General features: G+C 40.7%; 2 protein-coding genes across 2 annotated transcripts; both read right to left on the bottom strand.

The window, feature by feature from the left end:
- Positions 1-386: 386 nt before the first annotated feature.
- Positions 387-2,115, bottom strand: LOC128469716 (C-X-C chemokine receptor type 3-2-like). The gene is made up of 2 exons (XM_053451519.1): positions 2,071-2,115; positions 387-1,418 (listed from the first exon to the last, which is right to left on the bottom strand). The coding sequence occupies exons 1-2, from the start codon at positions 2,113-2,115 to the stop codon at positions 399-401; spliced, it is 1,065 nt and encodes a 354-aa protein (XP_053307494.1). The 3' UTR covers positions 387-398.
- A 5,263-nt stretch (positions 2,116-7,378) lies between these two features.
- Positions 7,379-10,201, bottom strand: LOC128470581 (C-X-C chemokine receptor type 3-like). Its single transcript, XM_053452463.1, has 2 exons — positions 10,115-10,201; positions 7,379-8,594 (listed from the first exon to the last, which is right to left on the bottom strand). The coding sequence occupies exons 1-2, from the start codon at positions 10,124-10,126 to the stop codon at positions 7,506-7,508; spliced, it is 1,101 nt and encodes a 366-aa protein (XP_053308438.1). The 5' UTR covers positions 10,127-10,201; the 3' UTR covers positions 7,379-7,505.
- Positions 10,202-21,939: the final 11,738 nt, after the last annotated feature.

Here is a 21,939-nt window from a genome sequence, read left to right on the forward strand (position 1 = left end):
ATGCCAATCCCACCTTATTTTATTAGCCTCTACCATGTCTATTGGGAGACTATTCCACTTATCTACTACCCCCTCAGTAAAGTAAATCTTGCCTTACGCTGACAGAGATGGGAAGATTCAAATTCTACAACTACTTTGGCATATAGTAAAATACACGTTCTGGAATTCTGACGATTCGCCCTTCCTTGAACCTCTTGAAACCGTACATCGTCAATGCTCTATTGAGACGTAGAATTTGAAGGCAGATCAGACTCAGCTCGTCCAGCCTGTAAAGACTCAGACCTTTATCAGTCCTAAATCTAAGACGAGACCAAGCACGGATTAAGGCTAAGAATATATTGCTTGTATTGTAGAATTATGGTAGTATTGGGGCAGGTTAAATACCAGGAACATTGCAATCACAAAATTTTGGAAGATGAAGGGTTATGCTCGGTCTCGACTGTTCCGTCCCTGCTGCTAAGCACGCTCATCCGTCTGGCGGGATCTGATCTTCTTTTGAAAAGTTTGTAGATCTCTTTCCTGAAGTTGATGCCCACAAACGCGTACACAAAGGGGTTGAGACACACGTGAGCGAGGCCCATGGTTTCTGTGACCGTCACAGCCGTGTCCAACATCTTCTCCAGCTGGCATGAGCGTTCGATGAAGCCCAGCCTTTGAAGAGAGTCGATGAAAAGAAGTAAGTTATATGGCATCCAGCAAAGCACAAAGACCAGCAGTAGACCCACAATGACTACTTGGGGTCGCCTTGAACGGTTGCTTCTAGACTGCCGAAGCGTGCAGAAAATTCTGGAGTAGAAGAAAGTCATGAGTCCTAAAGGAACCATGAAACCCAGGGAAAGGTTTATGAGTCGCAGCGTAATCCTCCACGTGTCAGCTTGTTGAGGAACGAAGTTATAATAACAGACAGCGTTTTCTACATGTCCCATATACCTAACATCTCTGAAGTAAAGTTCTTGCCATGACAACATGCAAGCCGTGCTCCAGACAAGGGCACAGATGATGAAGGTGTGGATGGGTCTCTGCTTTCCATGTAACTCCACCGCAAGGACAACGGAAAGATAACGATTTAAGCTGATGCAGACTAAGAAGAAGATACTACTGTACATGTTAATGGTGAAAAGTGCCCCCAACAGCTTGCATGGGACCAGACCAAAAACCCAACCATGGAGGAACTGAGTTATCCAAAATGGCAGAGTGAGTCCAAGCAGAAGGTCCGACACGGCCAGCTGAAATAAGTAGTGGTCAGATATATGCCAGCTGCTGCCCTTTCTACTCAGGACGTATATGACCAGTCCATTACCCATAATATCCAGAGCAAACACAAGCAAGAACACTACAGAGATTACATTTTGGTTGACTTGGGCAGTGGAGTCCATAAAGCAAGGTGGGATTAATGGCTTATCGGTAAATGATTCTTTCTGGGGGAAAAAAAAAGTTTTAGATTTTTATACTAGAAGTCTAATTCCAAGAATAATCCAGTAAATAATATAACCCATGCAGAATTGGGAGTTAGATCGATGTATGATGGCCATTTGCCAAGAGATGGAGCCAATGCTGTTTTTCCACAGAGAAGACAACCTCATGGCCCATCCACTTCTTCACCGTCAGTGGGGAGTGGATGTCAAATCAAAGCAGGGGTTATATATTTTGGAGAGGTGAAAATTAGGGGAGATTAAATATAGATTATTGAAGGATACAAATGGGGGGGGCATACACTGAGTGGGGGAGACTTGGTGGTAATCTAGAAGAACAAAGGTCTAAGGGGCAGATCATGGAGAAGGGACTAAAAATAAAGGCTAAAATGTTTAGTTAAGAGATGAAGGTAATATTCAAGTACTACAGGAATGCCAGTAATAATAAATATTCAAATAATTCTAAAATACTCAGGATCTTCTTAATAAGAGCTAATTTTATTTAAGGGACAATAAGGTCCATTGATGCTTCAGTCCCAGTAGTTATAGACTTGAATCAAAATATTCATTCAGTTCTCTGATTTATTATTATTAACCCTTTAATGATTCAGTTCTCTGATTATAATAATAATAATTATTATCAATTAGCAATACTTACATAATCATAGTCGTAGTAGGAGTAGGAGCTGTCGCCGCTTGCCATCCTTTAGCACTTCCTCCGCGAGGCTATGTTTAAGTATTTAACTTAATGGAGATGCTTCTTATCTTCACTTGGGATGAATTTTGGTTCTGAGCACAAGGCGAGTAGTAATAAAGAAAAAATAAGGGTTTGTGCCAAAAAAAAAGGAAGTTTAGCAGTTTATCAAAATTTCTGATCTTTTTTTTGTAAAAAAAAAGATACCGCAGAATAGCGCTCAACGTCTTGAGACTCCTCTAGTCTTGATGCAATTTGAATTTCCCTTTTTCTACATAGTGTTAGCACCTAAATTGTTTACTGTTTATTTCAAGGCAAATGGGGGCTTTGGAAACCTTGTTTCATGTATTTAACCCTTAATTAACATTTTTTTAAATCAAATTTTCACCTATAAAATGCACTTACTGGCCGGTTTATTAGGTAAACCCGTTCAATTGCTTGTTAGCACAAATAGCTAATCAGCCAATCACATGGCAGCAACTCAATGCATTTCAAACAGAGCATCAGAATGGGGAAGAAAGGGGATTTAAGTGACTTTGAACGCGGCATGGTGGTTATTGGTGACAGACAGGTTGGTCTGAGTGTTTCAGAAACTGCTGATCTGCTGGGATTTTCACCCAAACCGTCTCTTGGGTTTACCGAGAATGGTCAGAAAAACAGAAAATATCCAGTGAGTGGCAATTGTGGGACAGAAATGCCTTTTTGACATCAGAGGAGAACGGCCAGACTGGTTTGAGATGACAGAAAGGCAACAGTAACTCAAATAACCACTCATTACAACCAAGGTATGCAGAATACCAGCCCTGAACGCGCAACATATCAAACCTAGAAGCAGATGGGCTACAGCAGCAGAAGACCCCACCGGGTGCCGCTCCTGTCAGCCAAGAACTGGAAACTGAGGCTACAATTTGCACAGAATCACCAAATTTGGACAATAGAAGACTGGAAGAACGTTGTCTGGTCTGAGGAGTCTCGATTCCAGCTGCGACATTCAGATGGCCGGGTCAGACTTTGGTATAAACAACATGAAAGCATGGATCCATCCGGCCTTGTATCAACGGTTCAGGCTGGTGGTGGTGTAATTGTGTGGGGGACATTTTCTTGGCACACTTTGGGCCCCTTACTACCAATTGATCATCGTTTAAACGTGACACCTATTGGTGCTGACCATGTCCATCCCTTTATGACCACAGTGTACCCATCTTCTGATGGCTACTTCCAGCAGGATAATGCAAAATGTCACAAATCTCACATCATCTCAAACTGGTTTCTTGAACATGACGATGAGGTCACTGAACTCCAATGGCCTCCACAGTCACCGGATCTCAATCCAATAGAGCACCTTTGGGATGCGGTGGAACGGGAGATTCGCATCATGGATGTGCAGCAGACAAATCAGCGACAACTGCGTGACGCCATCATGTCCTTATGGACCAAAATCTCTGAGGAACGTTTCCAACACCTTGTAAAAAGTATTCCACGAAGAATGAAGACAGTTCTGAAGGCAAAAAGAGGTCCAACCCCTAATAAATGGTTCTCAGATTTGCTTTGATCTGAGAACCATTGATATGCCTAAAACTTCTGCCAATTAGGCAGTTATGGGGCAATTAGGAAATGACTATAGCTGGGTATGTCAACTTTGGCTTGGACTTACCTTGTAGGCTTTGCTGTTCCACTTAGACAGAATGTGTCTTTATGTATTCTATTAATACCTGCTTGTGTGTTCCTTAAATGATAAATTAGGCAGAATCTTACATTTATTTAAGAAATTCAGTTTTGGGTTTGAGTATTTACCAGCACTAGGACCACCAATACGTATAACTAATAGAGAAAGAGAAGAAATATTCAACACACTCGTGTACAAAGTATCGAAACAAGGGGCCCACTGACTCCCACCCCCTGCGTGTTAAAAAGATGAACGAGATATTGCCACAACCCAGGAACATGTAAGTTTAAAGAAGTTATATGTCTTCATTGTGGGGAAGAGTGGTTGCACGTACACGAAGCATTTACAACACTCACATAAACCAAGTAAACTAGAGTAGTGTGAACGTGACTTCAGTCCTAATGGGGAAGCAGCACTGGACAAATCTGGTGTTTTTTAAAAATAATGTTAGAGGAGACCAATTGGAATGGACCTTAGACATGGTTGAGCTTCCAGAACAATCCAAGATGTTGACCAACAAAGGCCAAAATTATTTGCATCAGCTGGTGGCAGGCAGATTTTAAGAGGGAGGGAGTAGAAACACTAGGATAGTCCCTTCTGTGGATGGCGATGGCGGCATTGATACATCACTGGACATTATGCAGACCAGAGAGTCATCAGATAAAACCCCAACATGGTCACAACTCAGGAGATTCTAAGACATTACATAATTAGTGTTTGTGCCGTCTGTTGGAAGACCCCATACACTCAGGAGAACAGATGCTGCTCACACATAAGGTTCATGATTGTTGCAGTTGTCTGTCACATTGAGCTCAGCTTAACGTGAAGATCCAGTTAGATTCTAGGAACTTCATGATGAAGGGACCGTCGTCTTAAGCCCTGACTTTCGTAGGGCATGCATAATCTTGGATGTTCTATGACCACCACGCTTACTTTGAGGCAGCTTTGGGTAGAGGGAGTCTTTAGTTGGAGGTGATATCCTTTATTAGGCCAACACAAAGTCCAATAAAAGAGTTTCATGAGCCTTCAGAACCACAGAGTCTGTCGAATAAGAGATATTCTCTTCGTGAGTTCGCACGGGAGCTCATCTAACTTCTCTTTTAGGATGATATGAAACCATTTACACAATAAATGACCAAACTGAAGATGAACGTTATGAAACAACTTCACAAACACAACCCACAGCTTACAACGTTCCAAAAAATGCCATCGCTGAATAAGGACCAGCTCAAGCCGTAAGGGTGTATTCTCGGGACCCCACTCACCTATCCCATGCTGGATTTTAATTGATTTTTATTGATTGATTTTGATTGATTTTGATTGATGTAAACCACATTCTAGATACGAACTGTAAAAGTATCTTCACTGTTGAGGTTGGCTGAAGGGATCTATTTGTTAAAAGTGGATCCGGAAGAAGAGTTGTAACTTGTTGATTCATTTTGAATGGCCGTTAGTAGTGGCTGCCCCAGCACGGCCAAATCTGTAACATCCATAAGGGTCTCCTCTGTGATTTAGGTATTCATTATTCAGGACCGGCTCACCCCTTCTTGCAGGAGAAACTCAACACGGGTTGGCTGATCAAAATGCAAAAATAATTTAATGACTGGAAACCTGAACTCTCCTTCGATGCATATAGTAGTATCGGTGTAAGAGAAGATGGAGTCTTTAACTGAAGTTGATACTTTTTATTGGACGACCATAGAAAAAAACCTAAAGTTGCAAAAGCTTTTTGGACCTTCGCCAGTTTTTATTTACCTGGAAATCCCTCTTTTAGTAAATAAACCCAGTTGTCCAGTTGTGAGCTGGGAGTAGCCTTTTCGCATGAATAGTTAAAGGTCCCAAACCGGCCAACGCAACCGAATGCGTAATTACCATTTTAATCAGTGATGTATTTATCTTTGGGGGTGCCCTAGGACCTCACCTACGGTCATCATCATTAACGCATTAAAGGCACGTAGCTCCGAGATATGTAACGGCACATTGTGTAGTGGGATACCGGGGGTCTCCAGTTTTGTAGCGGGGGGACTGCTACCCCCGGGACCTGTCGTCCTAGGATATATTAATACAGAATAGGTATGTGATCAGTGTCTCAATGTCCACCGCGTTCTTAGGTGTATACCGTATCTTAGATGTATACGGAAGCGGTCACAAACGCGTTCTGTGTGCAATGCATTATTTATTTATTATTTTTTTTCATTGATTATCGTGAATAAAATTGATATCCGTGTATATCAAGTACCACCCAGTCATAAGGTAGTAGATTTTTATTTCAGAAATACATATGAATTTTTAATTTAATTGCACCGCAATGTATTCAAAATGTTGTTGTAGTATCATTTTTACTTTTTTGGGGGTCTTGCACATCTCTTGTTTCATTAAATTTGCAGATTTAACAGTATCCACATAAGGTAAGTTTAAGGTAACATATTTGTTGCAATTAATTGCTTAATATCCAGAGATATGTGTTATAGATATTTTCTTTATTAATTGCTGTTTGCTGCCCTCTTGTGGTCGACTCTGTGAATAGCACCTTTTGCTGAATATTGGTAGTTTTTTTTTTTAAGTCTGTTTTCTTGGAAAATAACATAAGTTGTATCAAGTTGTGTGTATACATATATATGTTTGGCTCATTTTTCTTTTGATAACTATCAAAATAATGCATCTACCCTGGGAAATGGATACCCTTGCTTACAAAAGTTGTGCCCCCATTCAACAGAAGGGCCATGGCACACGATTAATGATACATAACTCAGAAGAAATAATTGAATTCACCTTTTAATATCAGTATACATTAGCTTCCATCAAATATTTACATTTTAGATGTTTTTAGTAAAAAAAATAGACATTTTAATATTACCCATATAGCTGGGGGGGGCTCAACCCCACCTTGTTGAGCTTTACCAAGTAGTCATGTTGATTCAGAAACCGTCACAATGATACTAAAAAAACAACCAAAAATATCTGTATGACTTCATTAGGTGGCACCGTATGCAAATGACCGGGTACATCAGATAAAAGATAATTTGCATATGGTGACAATTGTTGAGGCTACAAAAAAATGCACATTGGCTTACAGCTGTGTTATGATAATTAGCATGCTTTAGCGCTACTGCCGCTGAAGAAGGGAGGACAAGGCAGCCCTGGCGCTTTAAGGCTGGTGGCTCCAGCACTGGCTCCATATACATGCTTCTATCTTCTAAGCATTTGAGTTTTTGTGTTTGTTTCGCTTCTCACTGTAAATTTTATAATGTTTCAATGGCAAACAATAAGCAGAAATGCTCCCCCAGCCTAAAGAACAGATCATACTGACCAGACACCACCATATTTAATCCTAAACTCAACCATAAGGGGGAAACGCACCTGGATAACTCGTAAAAATGTTCCCTATGCCCAGATACCCAATGTTCCTAGCCATAAGAGGGTCACCACCCAAACCTTAGACTCCAGGGGACTATGGGAAGGACTATAAGAGGGTCACCACCCAAACCTTAGACTCCAGGGGACAATGGGGAGGTAACAAGCCAACGTTCCTCACCGGAATGCTACTTATATCACAGGGATACACTTTACCTCACTGTTCCTCAACGTTTTTCTAGGCTTCTTTGCTTTTCATTGGTTAATGTGACATTTTGGGGGTATTAGACCTTTATGGATCTATGTTAAGGGCTTAGCAATAATGCCACGGCAGTTTTAATGTCCATAAGCCCTTGATTTTCTCATTAGCTAGAAGGTTTCAGAACCTGGATAGAGATGTTTCTGCAGATTCCGACCAAGTTGAAGACCGCGCCGAAGGCTGGCGCTTCATGTATCGTTCCTTGAGACCGGGGCAAAGACAGCTTGCTTGGCTCAGCAGCTCCATGAAGTAGTTCTTGAATTTAGCTCCAAGAAAGACATAGAGCACCGGATTAAGACAGCAATGGAAGTAACATAAGCCGGATGTTATTGTTAGCGCGTAGTCAAGGTTTTCCTCAGATTGACAACTGATGGTCACCACCTTCAGCATAATCAGCGTGTCGATGAAAGCCACCATGTTGTATGGCGTCCAACACAAGAAGAATGCCACCACAACAGCTATAACAACTTGGAGTGCTCTTTGCTTCTTAAAACCTTGAGATTTGACCAACGTGAGCATGATGTGAGCGTAACAATACACCATGCCAGCGAGCGGGAGCAAGAAGCCCAGAATATGGAACGTGAACGACATGAACAGCTTCCAGGCCTTAGAACTTGATGCCGGAAAAGAAGGCTGACATTCCGTCACGTTGGTGCGATATTCAGGTACGACATCGAAATACACCGCGTCGGGGATGCAAAGTAAAATGCAAAACAACCAAACAGCCAGGCAGGTCCAGTTGATGAGATTCGTTCGGTGCTTCTTGAACATCTGGACGGCGTGGACTATCGACAAATACCGGTCGCAGCTGATGCAGGCGAGGAGGAAGATGCCAGCGTAGAAGTTTACCTTGAAAATGGAGCCCACAATTTTGCATAGGATACCACCAAAATGCCACCCGGTCACAGCCTGCCCTGCCCAAAAAGGTAGAGTCAACACCAGAAGTATATCGGCTACCGTCAGGTGAAGGATAAAGATGTCGTTGCTCTGGAGCTTGCGCTTGTTACGCAGCAGGACAATCATTACTAGGGCGTTCCCGATTATTCCCGCGGCGAACAGGATGGCGTAGAACACGGGTAAGGTATCTCGGTCAAAGACCTTGCTTTTTTCCTGGTTGCATGGAGAGTAGTCGCCAACGTCCGAGGAACTTTCATACTCAAAAATGCTACTGTTTTCCTGGAAAAGTGGTGCAAATGAGCCATACAGAGCCTGTAAAGAAGTGAAATAAGTTGCGTTTTAGTAACAATGAAGATGTAGAGCTAACATCTTGTAAATCAGGAGATACATAAAAAAAAATAGAACGCCCCGGTCATCTGAAGCTCTCTATTTCAGGTGCTGTTTCAGTTGCACAAAGCATTAATTAGACTTTTCTGATTTTTTTTTTTTTTTTAAAGATAACAATTCAAGAAATGAACATTTTTTTCAGTTTCATTCAATTTACTAGGACACATTTTAAACGCTAAACCTCCAAGTCATGCTCTGTTCTACCGTAGCTCCCATCTCTACACCACTACTTTTCCACCATACGTTCCTTTAATGTATCGATGTGACCCATGGGGTTTGCTCTTATGTCCTCTCTCATCCTCCTTATTTTCTAGGGGTACCCCGTAATATGACTCGTTGCTTGGTACATTCTAATGGCCCTTCTAGAAATGATAGGCTGCTGTTGACTTTTCGCAAACCTTCTAGGCAAAAGAGAAGTTGTAGACCATTGCTCCAAACCCAGTCGTGGAACTAATTGGTTCCTCTGTAATTTAGACAAGTCCCAAGAGTCTTTGCACCCTCTGTGGCTTGATGGTCTACGTGATATACATCCAACTGGATAGACCCACCTCGTTTGTCTACTCTCTGCTACATTAGTGATGGATGGAACGTTGATGTTCTACAGCAGAACCCTCAGAGTCTCAGACAGAGGAACATCCCAGCAAAGGCACAAAGGGTCAGTTCCACTTATCGCCGAGGCGAGTCACAGTCCTAACTGAGAACCGCATTGCTTGATGATGTTGTTTTTCATCATTTACATAATTATTACTCAGTGTTTTTGTAAGCAGTTGGGCAATTTCTTTGAGTGTGAATCCGTGTGACCATGAAGGCGCTGTGTGCTCGATAATAACGCGTATGGGTTAGTGCATATCCCTGCGTGTAATGTATTATTTATGTGATGGATGGTGCTTTTGCACATGTGAGTGATAGTGTTTGTGTCTGTGATAGGGATAATTGTATCAGTAAAAGCGTCTTAGTGATTTATCTATATTCCTCGAGGTTGTAAGTTTGCCTTCTCCAGCTATTGTATCGGTTTGTTTTAGTCTGTCACTTCTAGTTTTGTCATACCCCTTGAATATATAAATAATAATAATAATAAAAAAATTAATCAAAATAATAACAATATTAATAATAATAATAAAAATATAAATATTAATCAAAATAATAACAATAGTAATAATAATAATAATAATAAAAATATTAATCAAAATAACAATAGTAATAATAATAATAATAAAAATATTAATCAAAATAATAACAATAGTAATAATAATATTTTAAATCTAATAAAAAACTATTTTTTCCCTGAATTAAATGTTTAGTTTTTTTTTTTTTTAAATGCCTCCCTAAAATGAGAGAATTTTTTTTTTTATATATATATATTTATATATATTTGAAAATATAATAAAATCCAAAATGATTGCCGCCTACACAGTATTTTTCTACCAGGAATCTTTTGCACTTACCGTGTAACTCATGATTTCTGCAGCCGCTCCTGTGTTCAGAATTCAGTCCGTTGTTTCACTTCTTGTATGATGTGTGAGCTCTGCAGCCTCCTTTTGGTTTGTGGTTGATGTATAGCAAGGTATCTGGTAATCTACAGATGTCGCTGCTATGATATATTGAAGGATTGGTAAAAAAAAACAAAAAAAAAAGCAAAAAAAAAAAACCCGGGACTACTTATCATACTCCCTGCGGTATAATCACCAAGCTGGACACGCTCACTAATGAAAGTCTATGCAGGAACGGACTTCATTAGCATTGCCATAAAGCATCAGCTCAGTGTGGAGTTTGAGCAGGAAAGTCACCCAAAACATCACATGACTGACTGCAACGGCGGCTCCAGGTCTGCAGATAAAGGGAGATTATTGGGGCAAAATGGGATAAAAGCATTTTTTGGGAATACTGACATTACTGTATACAGCGCTGGGGGGGGGTAATTGTATACAGCACTAGGGGTATATTACTGTATACAGTGCTGGGTGTTTATTACTGTATACATTGCAGGGGGTTATATTACTGTATACAGCGCTGGGGTTATATTACTGTATACAGTGCTGGGGGGTTATATTACTGTATACAGCGCTGGGGGGTTATATTACTGTATACAGCACTGGGGGTTATATTACTGTATACAGCGCTGGGGGTTATATTACTGTATACAGTGCTGGGGGTTATATTACTGTATACAGCTCTGGGGGGTTATTACTGTATACAGCGCTGGGGGGTTTTATTACTGTATACAGCGCTGGGGGTTATATTACTGTATACAGCGCTGGGGGTTATATTACTGTATACAGCTCTGGGGGGTTATTACTGTATACAGCGCTGGGGGGTTTTATTACTGTATACAGCGCTGGGGGTTATATTACTGTATACAGTGCTGGGGGTTATATTACTGTATACAGCTCTGGGGGGTTATTACTGTATACAGCGCTGGGGGGTTTTATTACTGTATACAGCGCTGGGGGTTATATTACTGTATACAGTGCTGGGGGTTATATTACTGTATACAGCTCTGGGGGGTTATTACTGTATACAGCGCTGGGGGGTTTTATTACTGTATACAGCGCTGGGGGTTATTACTGTACAAACTAGAAAAATATTTTTGTTCAAGTAGAAAAAGTTTTCCACGGGGCTTCTATTTTCAAGGCTCTTTTAATATGTAGATTATTATAATTATATAATTATTATAATATAAACCTTCTTCCCAAGTGTCCCTACTTAAGAGGGACAGTCCCTCCTTTGGTCTCAAATCTCTAACAACTTTATTTTCCGAACCAATTTGAAAATGATGAAACCCCCTGCAAATTCCTTCCTGTCTGTCTGCACCACCTGTTCTCGCTTTGATTGAACAGGCGAGGCGTGGATGGCTTCGAATGCCTTTCTATACAGCCGACACTTGCGCATGCAAGCTTTGTGGGTAGTAAACACTAATACCACCTTTCACACCTTTGGTGCAGATCTTTGTTTGCTCATTTTGTGGGTTCCTGTCCTGTGAAGACAAACGAGTATCTCAAACTTAAAACACGTGTTAACCCACACCTGATCAGTTTATATTTTCTTACAAATGACAAAAGTTCGACGACATAGTATGGTCAACTACGGCCTCATACCCCATGTAACAGACATACACGCAAGAATAATTTAACAAATTGGTTTCCATTGTCTCCACATACACTATATGGGCAAAACTATCGGACCATTACACCAACAGAGACTTTGATGACATCACATAGACATTAATATGTAGTTGGCCCCCCTTTGCAGCTACAAGAGTTTCCACTCTTCTGGGAAGGCTTTCCACAAGATTTTGGGGGATTTCTGTGGGAATTTCTGCCCGTTCATCCAGTAGAGCGTATGTGAGGTCAGGAGCTGATGTTAGATGAGAAGACCTGGCCAACAATCTCTATTCCAGTTCATCCCAAAGGTGTTCGATGGGGTTGAGGTCAGGCCGATCAAGTTCTTCCACACCAAACTCATCCAACCATGTCTTTATGGACCTTGCTCTGTGCACCACTATATGGAAAAAATATTGGGACACCCCTCTTAATTATTGAAATCAGGGTTTGGGAAATCTTAATGCTTCAGCACACCAAGACATTTTGGACAATGCTCTGCTTCCAGCTTTGTGGGAACAGTCTGGGGAAGACCCTTTTCTATTCCAGTATGACTGCGCCCCAGCGCACAAAGCAAGCTCCATAAAACATGGTTGGATGAGTTTGGTGAGGGAGAACTTGACTGGCATGAACTAGAACAGATAAGTGTATGTGAGCATGAATGTCTATGTATGAGTGCATGTGAACATGAATGTGTATTTATAAGTGTGTGTTAACATGGATGCGTATATGAAAGCATTTAGTGTGTAAGTGTTTGTGTGTGAGCATTTATGTGTAAGTGGTGGGAGATGGAGTGTGTGTAAGCATGAATGTGTGCGTGTTTGTGTGTTAGCATAGATGTGTATGTGTTGTGTTTATGTGTGAGCAGGGATGTGTATGTATAGGTAGTTTGAAAGGGAGTGTGTGTGTTAGATTGTGTAAGTGTGCCAGAGTGTTGATTGAAGGGTGAGCAAAGAAGACACAGACCAGCTGTTTGGGGGCAAAGATGGCACAGGGAGGCTGTTTGGGGTTAGGGTGGCACTGATAAGCTGCTAAGGGCAAAAGTGGCACGGTGGGACCCCTGAGCAATTTTCTAGGAAATTTCAACATGCATTGGCTAAGCATATGGCTGACAAGACCAAGGACCAATAAGGTTTGAGGATTTTACAGCAAGAGAAAAAAAATGGACCAAATGGATCTTATCTGTCCTTGAAAATGTTCTAGGTGTGCTGATCCAGAGGTCCCCCCACCCGAGAGGGCTTTCCATGCATAAAACTATGGCTAGTCCTTAGTGGGCATTGAAAGGTGGACTTCATCTGGAGATCTAAAGACCGTCTGATGGGTCTGATCATCAACTCTGATTCCCACAACTACCAGGACCGATCTGTAAGGATATATTGCTTTCTGCTTAAGTTTAGAAACCATGGAACTTGCTTGTTAACAGAAATGATAATTTTATTAGACATGTTTTGTTTAGATATTTATTTCTTAAAATAAACAGTGTCACCTTTAATGCGGGACAACCAGTACTCAGACCAGTATGATCATTTGCAAAATATTTGTGCATAAACAATTAAAACTAACTTATAGACAAGTGAACGATAATATTCTACAAACAGATGTCAACAGTACAAAGAGATAATATTCTTGTGAAGACCTTCCTGTGTACTGTACCCTCTAAGCTGTACGTGGTTTTCCTTGAACTACATCTCCGTGCGGTAAAGGTGTGAAGCACCTCGTTACCGTAGGAAATTGTGGTGAAAATTTAACAAGAGCACCGAGCTGCGTCGCTTACCTTTTGAGTAATTAAGAAAAAAATAAAATAAATTCAGGCGAATTTAAGACTTTTTGACGTTGATGTCTTCCATGGTTGTCTTCCATGGATGTTCCATGGTATGGGATTATTGGGTGTGTGGAAGTTTTAGCAGGACCCAATCTTTGAGGGCCAGGAATTCTGCTTATTCTTGTCCAAAAACAAGCAGTTTCATTAATTTTGGAATTGAGATGCCTGTGGTCAACATGGAAAATCCAAAAATTGTTGGTCTAGGGGTTTTCAGACCTCCCATATATAAGTCAGACGAACCGTGTTTGTCAATGTTAAAGATGATACTGTTAATCCGATTCTTTCTGAGAAGTCAAGGAAAGGTAATACCTAGGACATCTGTGACCCCGAAAACCTACCTCTAACAGAACAAAAATGTATCTAATGAAGTTAATTTCATTGTTTGCTCATTTTCAGGGTTCAAAATGCCTATAACACCAAGATCCATGGTCCTGCTTTATACAAAGTTGGGCATCTCCTGGTCTTCTGATGTTCAACGCTCATGGAATCAGATTATTTGATTGTTGGATGGGCTACGTATCGTAGTCAGGGTCATTTGATATGTGTCCATGATCCAATGACAGACAAAGCCATCAGGTAAGTCCATAAACCTGGTTGACTAGTTTTGTCCCATTTTTCTGGATTGCTTGTCATTATATCGTCGTAAGAGTATCTAGGGGAATGTGCAACCAGCTTTAAAGGCAACATTTCCACCAAAGTTCTAATTCTAAAATTCTAAACCTCGGTTTATGGTCTTCTACGGTCCTTTAAAGAGACTATGTTGGGCAAACTCAATACGTAGCAATGAGTCTGCTAAGATTGTCTTTGAGGCATGTAGGCTTGGACCATTATACTAATAGAGTATTAGGCTTGACCTTCTACCTACCAGCCCAATGGTTATGTATGATGTATAACGTCCTCCTTGCCTGCCAAAAAGAGACTGATGATGAAACGCTTCTTATAAAGATACGCCAGTCTGAATTGTTTCTTTGGGTATCATTTCTCTTTAGCGTACTTGTCGGAAAGGAGAAGTACTTTAAATCTATTTCTGTAGCCTGGATATCCCAGTAAATATGAGGAAGTGGCGGGGCACGTTGCAGAAATAGATGGTGAATAGCCACATGATTGACTATGGTCTAAAGCAGGGCCATAGGAAGGGTAGGAAGCAGCTGCAGCCTCCAGGACTGGTTGGGGAGATCACTGGCAGCAATGTGATTCGCCACGGGCAGTGTATGTGTATCTGTGTGTTTATGGGCAGTTGTGTGTAAGGGCAGTGTATGCGTATATGCTTGTTAATGGACAGGTGTGTGTAAAGGCAACGTTATGTGTATATGTGTGTTTATGGACAGGTGTATGTAAGGGCAGTGTAAATAAAACAACCTCTGTACAATTTTCCAAACTGTTTTCACTGTTTTAAGGGCTTTTAAGGGTTTTAAGGGCGCAACTACAGGGCTTCTATAGGGTATGGCTGCTTAGACCTACAGCATCTATACAGATACCAGTAGAATAACTTTACTCTTCCCCAGTAAGACACCAGACACAAATATGTGGGGAAGGGTTTGGCCACAGCTTTGTTAAACAAATATTCCCCGCCAGGCCAACTTGAGGACATTCACCACCTGCCAGCTGGATGTGGTCTATATGCATACCTCCCACCAGACCCGTTGTGCCCCTGGACAGTCCTGATTTTAAGTCACTGTCCCACTGAGCTTTCCCGCTTGGAAAATGGGGATCGCTGGTCATTTAGGGAGATCAGAAGATTGTAAACTGCTTTCAGATGTCGTCATCTGTGCGGTTTATGTGTGTTCTTTTTGCCCCCCCCATCAGTCATCGGGTGACTTTATTACTCATCTATCTGTGTATATCTCTCTCGCTTTGTCTGTTGGATGTTTCACTACAGAATTCAATAGTTTTTGGTATCGAAATTAATCAGGGTAATACCGGTAATAACAGTTAGACACAAAACAAAAGTGAAACATAGAAAGTCTTACTGTCGACAGAAATAAATTCACATTAACGTTAATTTCCAGCTTTACTCCTTTCCCTTAAAAGTAAAGAACTCATCTTTCAGCGTTCAGCATTGCGTTTTGGGTTTTTTTTTTAGTAAATGCTTCAGGATTTCATTAGTTCTTTCCACTTTAAATAATATCATGAACCATCCTCTCAGCGTTTACCTTGAGTCGTAATTTCTAAGTTTACGATAATTCAGATCCACAATAATATTTACATTCATACCTTACGTGTAGATTGTGTTTTGGCTCAAACCCACTATAAGAGTCAGTTTTCACTTTGCCAGAATACAACGACTTTCATTTCTCAGTATTATACGGCGATACCGTTTTGTTTTGATGAATCACGGTGTATAAATATATATAAATAAATATATATATATATATATATACATTAAAATTATGTTTATATATAATTTTAAGTTGGCCTAGAAGGAGGAAGTGAGAGCTGGTGACTGAGAAGCTGCCAAGTGGTTAAATGACCTATGTAGTGATTTTCCTCAAGTAAAAAGAAATCATTAAATGCTAGACCCCTATACAAGATTTTAGTAAATATAGTATTTTAACCCTTAGTCCCTGGTTCAGTCTTCTCAGACAACGTACTGTCGCAGTTAAAGAATCAATATATTGCCCAAAATTATATTTTTATTTCTTAATGCATTTTTCCTGGACCCCAATGCATTTTACTGCATTCAAATCGGTGCAGGCATTCTTAACCCCTTAATGACAGAGCCCGTACATGTACGGGCTCAAAATGCATTGTTTTCAATGGGTTTAGGGACCACCCATTGTCCTTAAGGGGTTGAGTTATTGGAGTTAGAAGAGGAAGCCCTCTGTCTCATTTAACTCCTCCCCCAGCTGCCGCTACTGAAACCAGGAAGTGTACGCCGGAAGCATACTTTCTGCACATGCTCAGTAGGGCTCTCATGGCACTTCCTGTGCAGCCAGTCACATGTGTGATAGCAAAACATCAGCAAACATGGTAGCTCTCTAAATCAGCTGACCCTGAGACTCTTGAAATATTACCTTCTATGTTGATATTTAGTAACTCCACTTAACTAAATGGCACCAATAACGAAACCTTGACTTGTCATTATTTAAAGATACATTTAAATGAGTCACCTGCACTCAAGCAGGGATACAAACCATAACAAAAGCACCAACTAGAAGTCTTATATCTTTTAATGACCCGTATGGGTCCACCACTAAAGCAGAAGGTCGCAAGCAGTATCGGAACTTAGGTTCTAGCTCTTAGTTCTAGAGCTGGATCTTATGACGTAAAGATTTGGTAGTAAGGGATCGGGATATGATGACCGTGCCACCGTAGGTTGAGCCCAGAGCTTCGAGTGACTGTGATACAAATTTACTAAAGAGTAAACCATTCCAAACCAGTCCTATCCAGGCCAAAACCAGTCTGCATTTCAGCACACGTAGAATCTTTAACAACGACATACAAGGAACAGTACCTTATCCGGGTTAACCCCAATACCTCCGTCTGACGTGTGGTTTTGGTGAAGTTTTGTAGACGCTTTAAAATCATTCTACTTACTCTGCTAAATGGAACTCTTTTGTATCTCGATGTAGCTTTAGAATCAGCATTTCTAGCACTTCTCGTTGCCCGGTCCCTTTCCAGAAATAATTCTTTAATCAAATAAATGTATTCCTTTTTTTTTTTTAAGTTGTTGCCAGGAGCATTTGTCGCGTTACACAAAAGCTCGTAAAACAATTGTTAGAACATATCTTAGATATACTATACTATAATACCGCCAATGATAAATTAGGGACACCCGGAACATTTTGTTGGTCTAAAACCACCAGCATTCACTTTCAATATCAAATTTAAGTTCAACTAATGGTTTTCTGCACGTGTGTAGTTTCTAAATCACTAACCGCTCCACACGCATGTGACTGGATATAATTATATCATATATGTACATATATTTTTTAGTACCCACTTGGCTATGTAACCTGGGATTTCTCTGGCATGCTTTTCAACAACATCCCCCTCCTTAAAATGCAGCCATACTGGGATTCTCTCTAATCCGTCACCAAGTTCACGTCATGAACGTTCCGTGGTGGAGCCTCTTGGTTAAAATGGCCCCAGGACTTCCTGGTTGTCCATAAGGAAACGAGGTTCAACCCTCATAATAGAGCTCAGTGGTTGGAGTGATGAAGTCAGGTTTCTAGCCAATGTCAAAGACTAGAAGGAGGATAGATGATTAAGTAAACCAAGGGGTCGGGAATGACCATGAGTTTGCATTAGATTTCCTGGTGGAAGTGGTAATGGACCATTGGGTTGTGACTTCAAGACCCAAAGTGACCCACCACCAACTTGTAGTGAGCATCCCAATGTGGCTACTCACTCATCTTGGGTTGATCACTATGTATCTAGTAACATCAAGTTGAAATAGAGCTTAAACTTGACTTCTTGAGATAAGTGGAACCAGAATTCATAACAGAGCTGTCCAGCTTGACCACCAATAGTGCCAGAGATTCACACTCAAGGAGACTCAACCGTAACTCAACGTTTTCTAAACTAGATGGTTTGATGTTTACCTCCAAGTAAGTTCACCTTACAATGATGTAAAGATTACGTATTGCCTGTGATCCAAAATATATACTTAATGATCGTTAATTTTCTCGATAAGTTTGTGATTTTAATTTAAGAGCAAACCAGATGTTAAGACGCATTTTTGCACTCTGTGGCTTGTGTTTTAAATATGATTTTTACCCTCATGCAGCTGCTTCCTCTTTTTTGTCTGGTCTTTATATTTTCTATTTTTAAGAAAAGATATGTAAGTTTCTTTTAAACTCGTGAAAAAAACCAGGAGAGGAGAAGTGGTTTGACGTGTCTCACCATTACGAGCTCCAGAAGAGGTTCTAAGAGGAAGGATATTGACATAATGTCCTAATGATTAAGGAAAAGTCCTTATGGCGGAGGATTTCATTTTAATTGCCTGAAAATACCCTTTTGTGCAAATCTGAATCCTTATTTGTAACTGAGAGATATCTGTACCCTTCATTAAGTTGGCCTAGTAGGACAGTGGATTGTGTCTCCAATTTTCGAAGCCTAGACTAGAAGGGTCTTACGCTGCTTAAAAATGGAACTGTTGTGGCTTTTTGCTTGCCAATTTAATTATTTAGTTCAACTATCGGAGGCTGAGATTGGTGGCAACCTGTGGCAGAGCCAGCTTTATCTAATCAGCGTCCTCAAGTTCTCTCCTTTCTCCTCCCCAACACTTACAACGGCTGCTTGGACCAATCAACAGCAATAAGGAATGTAACAATATTGTGAAGATACATACATGAAGTTGAATAATCACAAGGATCCTTAAAAATAACATGAACATAAAAAACATAAAAATACAATTAAAATAAAAATAAAAAATATAAATAAATAAAATAAAATAAAAAAAAAATACGAGCTCTCATCATATGGTGAATCAGCAATAGATATATTTATTGTACTAAAATTAAAAATGAAGGATTTGGGAATATTGGCGTTAATTATGGGGAAACTGTATATCTGACATAGATTTGTTATTATATCAGATCAATATTATGTGTTTAGCTATTGTGACCGCGTGATGTGCATTCCGCAGTGCATCGATGATTATTCAGTCTCTGGTTGGAGGAAAATACACTTTAGTGAAATTTACAAATGAATGATGGTGAGTCTTGGGTTTGTATGCAGTATGAAGCTAATTAATCACTGAACCGGTCCGGGGGGGCCGCATAGGAAGCTGGGTCTGTACATCATTCTACAAATCCATCACTTATTAGAAGAAGTGAATCAAAATATCGAGCTGTTGATAGATGAATAAATTACATATGGTGGAATGGAAGTCCATGAAATAAATCTGTTGTTGTCGGCTACCAGTTCATGTGAAATGGTTGTATAAGACTTTTTCTATTAAAAAAGATGTTACATTATGTCTCAGCTAATTGAATCATAATGTCTAACTTTTTATTTTCACTATTGAAGTACATGGTGATGTATTTAATTTTGGGGCTGCTCCAGCCCCCTCTCTGAGGTCATCCCAAATACAATAATAGGCTCTATTCATGAAATGGAATGTTGGCTATGATGTCATATTCCAGCAAGCTGTGTCTTAAGGGCAAGCAGCGCTCTTTAATGAAGATTGTGGACAAAAGACCTCCCTTGTAACCCTCCCATTATGCAGCGGGACACTGTCTGTCCTAAACCTAGTGGGTCTAGGCCTGGATACATCACTGTATGTTGACCCACAAAGTAGAACAAGAAGGGGGTATCTATACCAGGAGAATATATGGCACAATAATTATAAAAGCAAAATGAGAATTTCTTTAAATGATGGATTTTTAAAAAAAGTCCCAAATTAGGTCAATATAATAAAAATAAACTAAAGAACAACATTTGTCAAGTGAATTTACAAGATGTGACATTTATATCTGGGACTTCCTGGAGCTCTTCTTCTAGGAGAGTGGTTTTATGTAGGGTCAGGGCTGGTTACGGAAAGATTTCAGTGGGAGAGAATTGGGCTTGGAGGCAAGGGAAAAGTGGGCAGAACATAGGCAGGGAGTGGGCAGAACATGGGTAGGGACTGGGCAGAACATGAGTAGGGATGGGCAGAACATGGGCAGAGAGTGGGCAGAACATGGGCAGGGAGTGGGCGTAGTCACAATCTGCTCCTCCTCCTGAAAAAAAAGAAACTGACCCTGACACTCAGTAGAGCAGCACTTCATCCGGAGACTCTGGGTCAAACCTAGAGTGTTTCCAGATATTCTGAAGTGCCCGTAGCCCACTTTGTTAACAGCATAACCTGAAACAGTGTTGCCCCAGTCCGGACCATGCAATGCTCTGGCTGGATTGACGGCCTCCAGAGTACGATTTACTAAACATACAACGGAGATGATACATGGTCTCTATGCATTGTGTGGTCCTTTGTTTCAATATTCCGGCATTAGTAATTGTTCTACGTGGCTCTATTCTCGCATTAGCCCCTGTTCCACCTCCACGTGCCGGTATATTTTATTTAGTTGCATAGAGATTCTGTGTCTGGCGACGTGCTCGTTTGTTTATTGTATCAAGCCGTTTTGCTTTCCTCCGTTCACGCTCGTGTTGCATCTTATTTGTCTCGGTTGCTACGGGAGTATGTAAGTTCAGAATATTGTCTCGTAGCAGCAAAACATGTAAAAGATTCATCTCTGTTTCTGTATCTTGTCTTTCATGCTGATGGAATGAAACAGGTTGCCGTAGTTATAACCTTCAGCAAAAGAAAAAAATGATAATAATATACGTTTCTCCTCTGGAGATCGCTTGCATTGCTGTAGGGTTTTTGAGATCTTACTTTCTGCTCCTTCTACCTCGATTTCTCTGTAGACCTCAGTGTAGCATTTGTTCAAAATCCTATTTACATAATATTGTATGATCGCAGTGCGTATCTAACCAAATCTAAGGCGTACAGCTAAAGAGCTTTGCCCGTATCGTAAAAATATACTGGCAAGTATTGTCCCCCCCCCCCCATAGAAGCGGGTCTTCATTGTCTCACAACCGTTGTGATGTCACGATACACAAGACGTTTCCGGTAACATCATGAGCGCCACGGGGCCTGTGGCCAGTTTCCACCTACTATTGTTGGGGGCAGTTTTGTGTTCCCGGGGTATTACTGTGGAAGGTGGCAACATTGTGAGGGTTCCTCAGTAACACCAGAGGAACCGAATTCCATGTTTCACCCATCAGTCTACCTTTGGTCCTAAAAAAAGCAGAATCGGCAAATGTGTCCATGGTGTAATTTAGGTTGGGGGATGGCACTACCCACAGTGGCGCTTGTCTACCCGCCGCCATCCTCTCTTCTGAGTGCCGGGTTATGACATCATATCCTGGTGCTCTTCCTCTTGAGGACCCATAGCATGGATACCACATCCTAAGGAGGCTGAAGGTGACAATCCGTCATGGGGATTCACAAGAAGATGTTATACGACGTATTTCTTACTAATTTTGCAACAATGTAACTATGCATTAAGATACATTCTTTACTCTTCATTCTTGTTCTGAGAAATGACATCATCAGGCTCATTCCTGCTTCTTTACCTCTGGAGAAAATGGTACAGATGGTATAGAGATATCGGTCACAGCTGCTCCCTGTACAACCCTTATTAGTTATGTCACGAAATACACAATAATGTTTCACTTTATAATTCATGGGGTGCTCTGGTGGCCAAGCTCATCATGGACTCCTTTCATGACAGCAATACGAGCAGGCCCGTAGCATTCTTACCGAAACCCACAGAAAATATTCCTGCGCATGAATACTAATGCATACTAAGAAGATTGTTTACTTAATATACCAGATGTTAAGCTATAACAGAATACCCAGAAG

This window comes from Spea bombifrons, chromosome 12 (genome assembly GCF_027358695.1).
Source record: "Spea bombifrons isolate aSpeBom1 chromosome 12, aSpeBom1.2.pri, whole genome shotgun sequence".
Taxonomy (NCBI): domain Eukaryota; kingdom Metazoa; phylum Chordata; class Amphibia; order Anura; family Pelobatidae; genus Spea; species Spea bombifrons.

Coding starts and splice junctions, on each gene's coding strand:
- LOC128469716 (XM_053451519.1), bottom strand. CDS start 2,115: ATGGCAAGCGGCGACAGCTCCTACTCCTACTACGACTATGATTAT. Junction 1,419..2,070: donor CCTACTACGACTATGATTAT/GTAAGTATTGCT, acceptor TTTTTCCCCCAG/AAAGAATCATTTACCGATAA.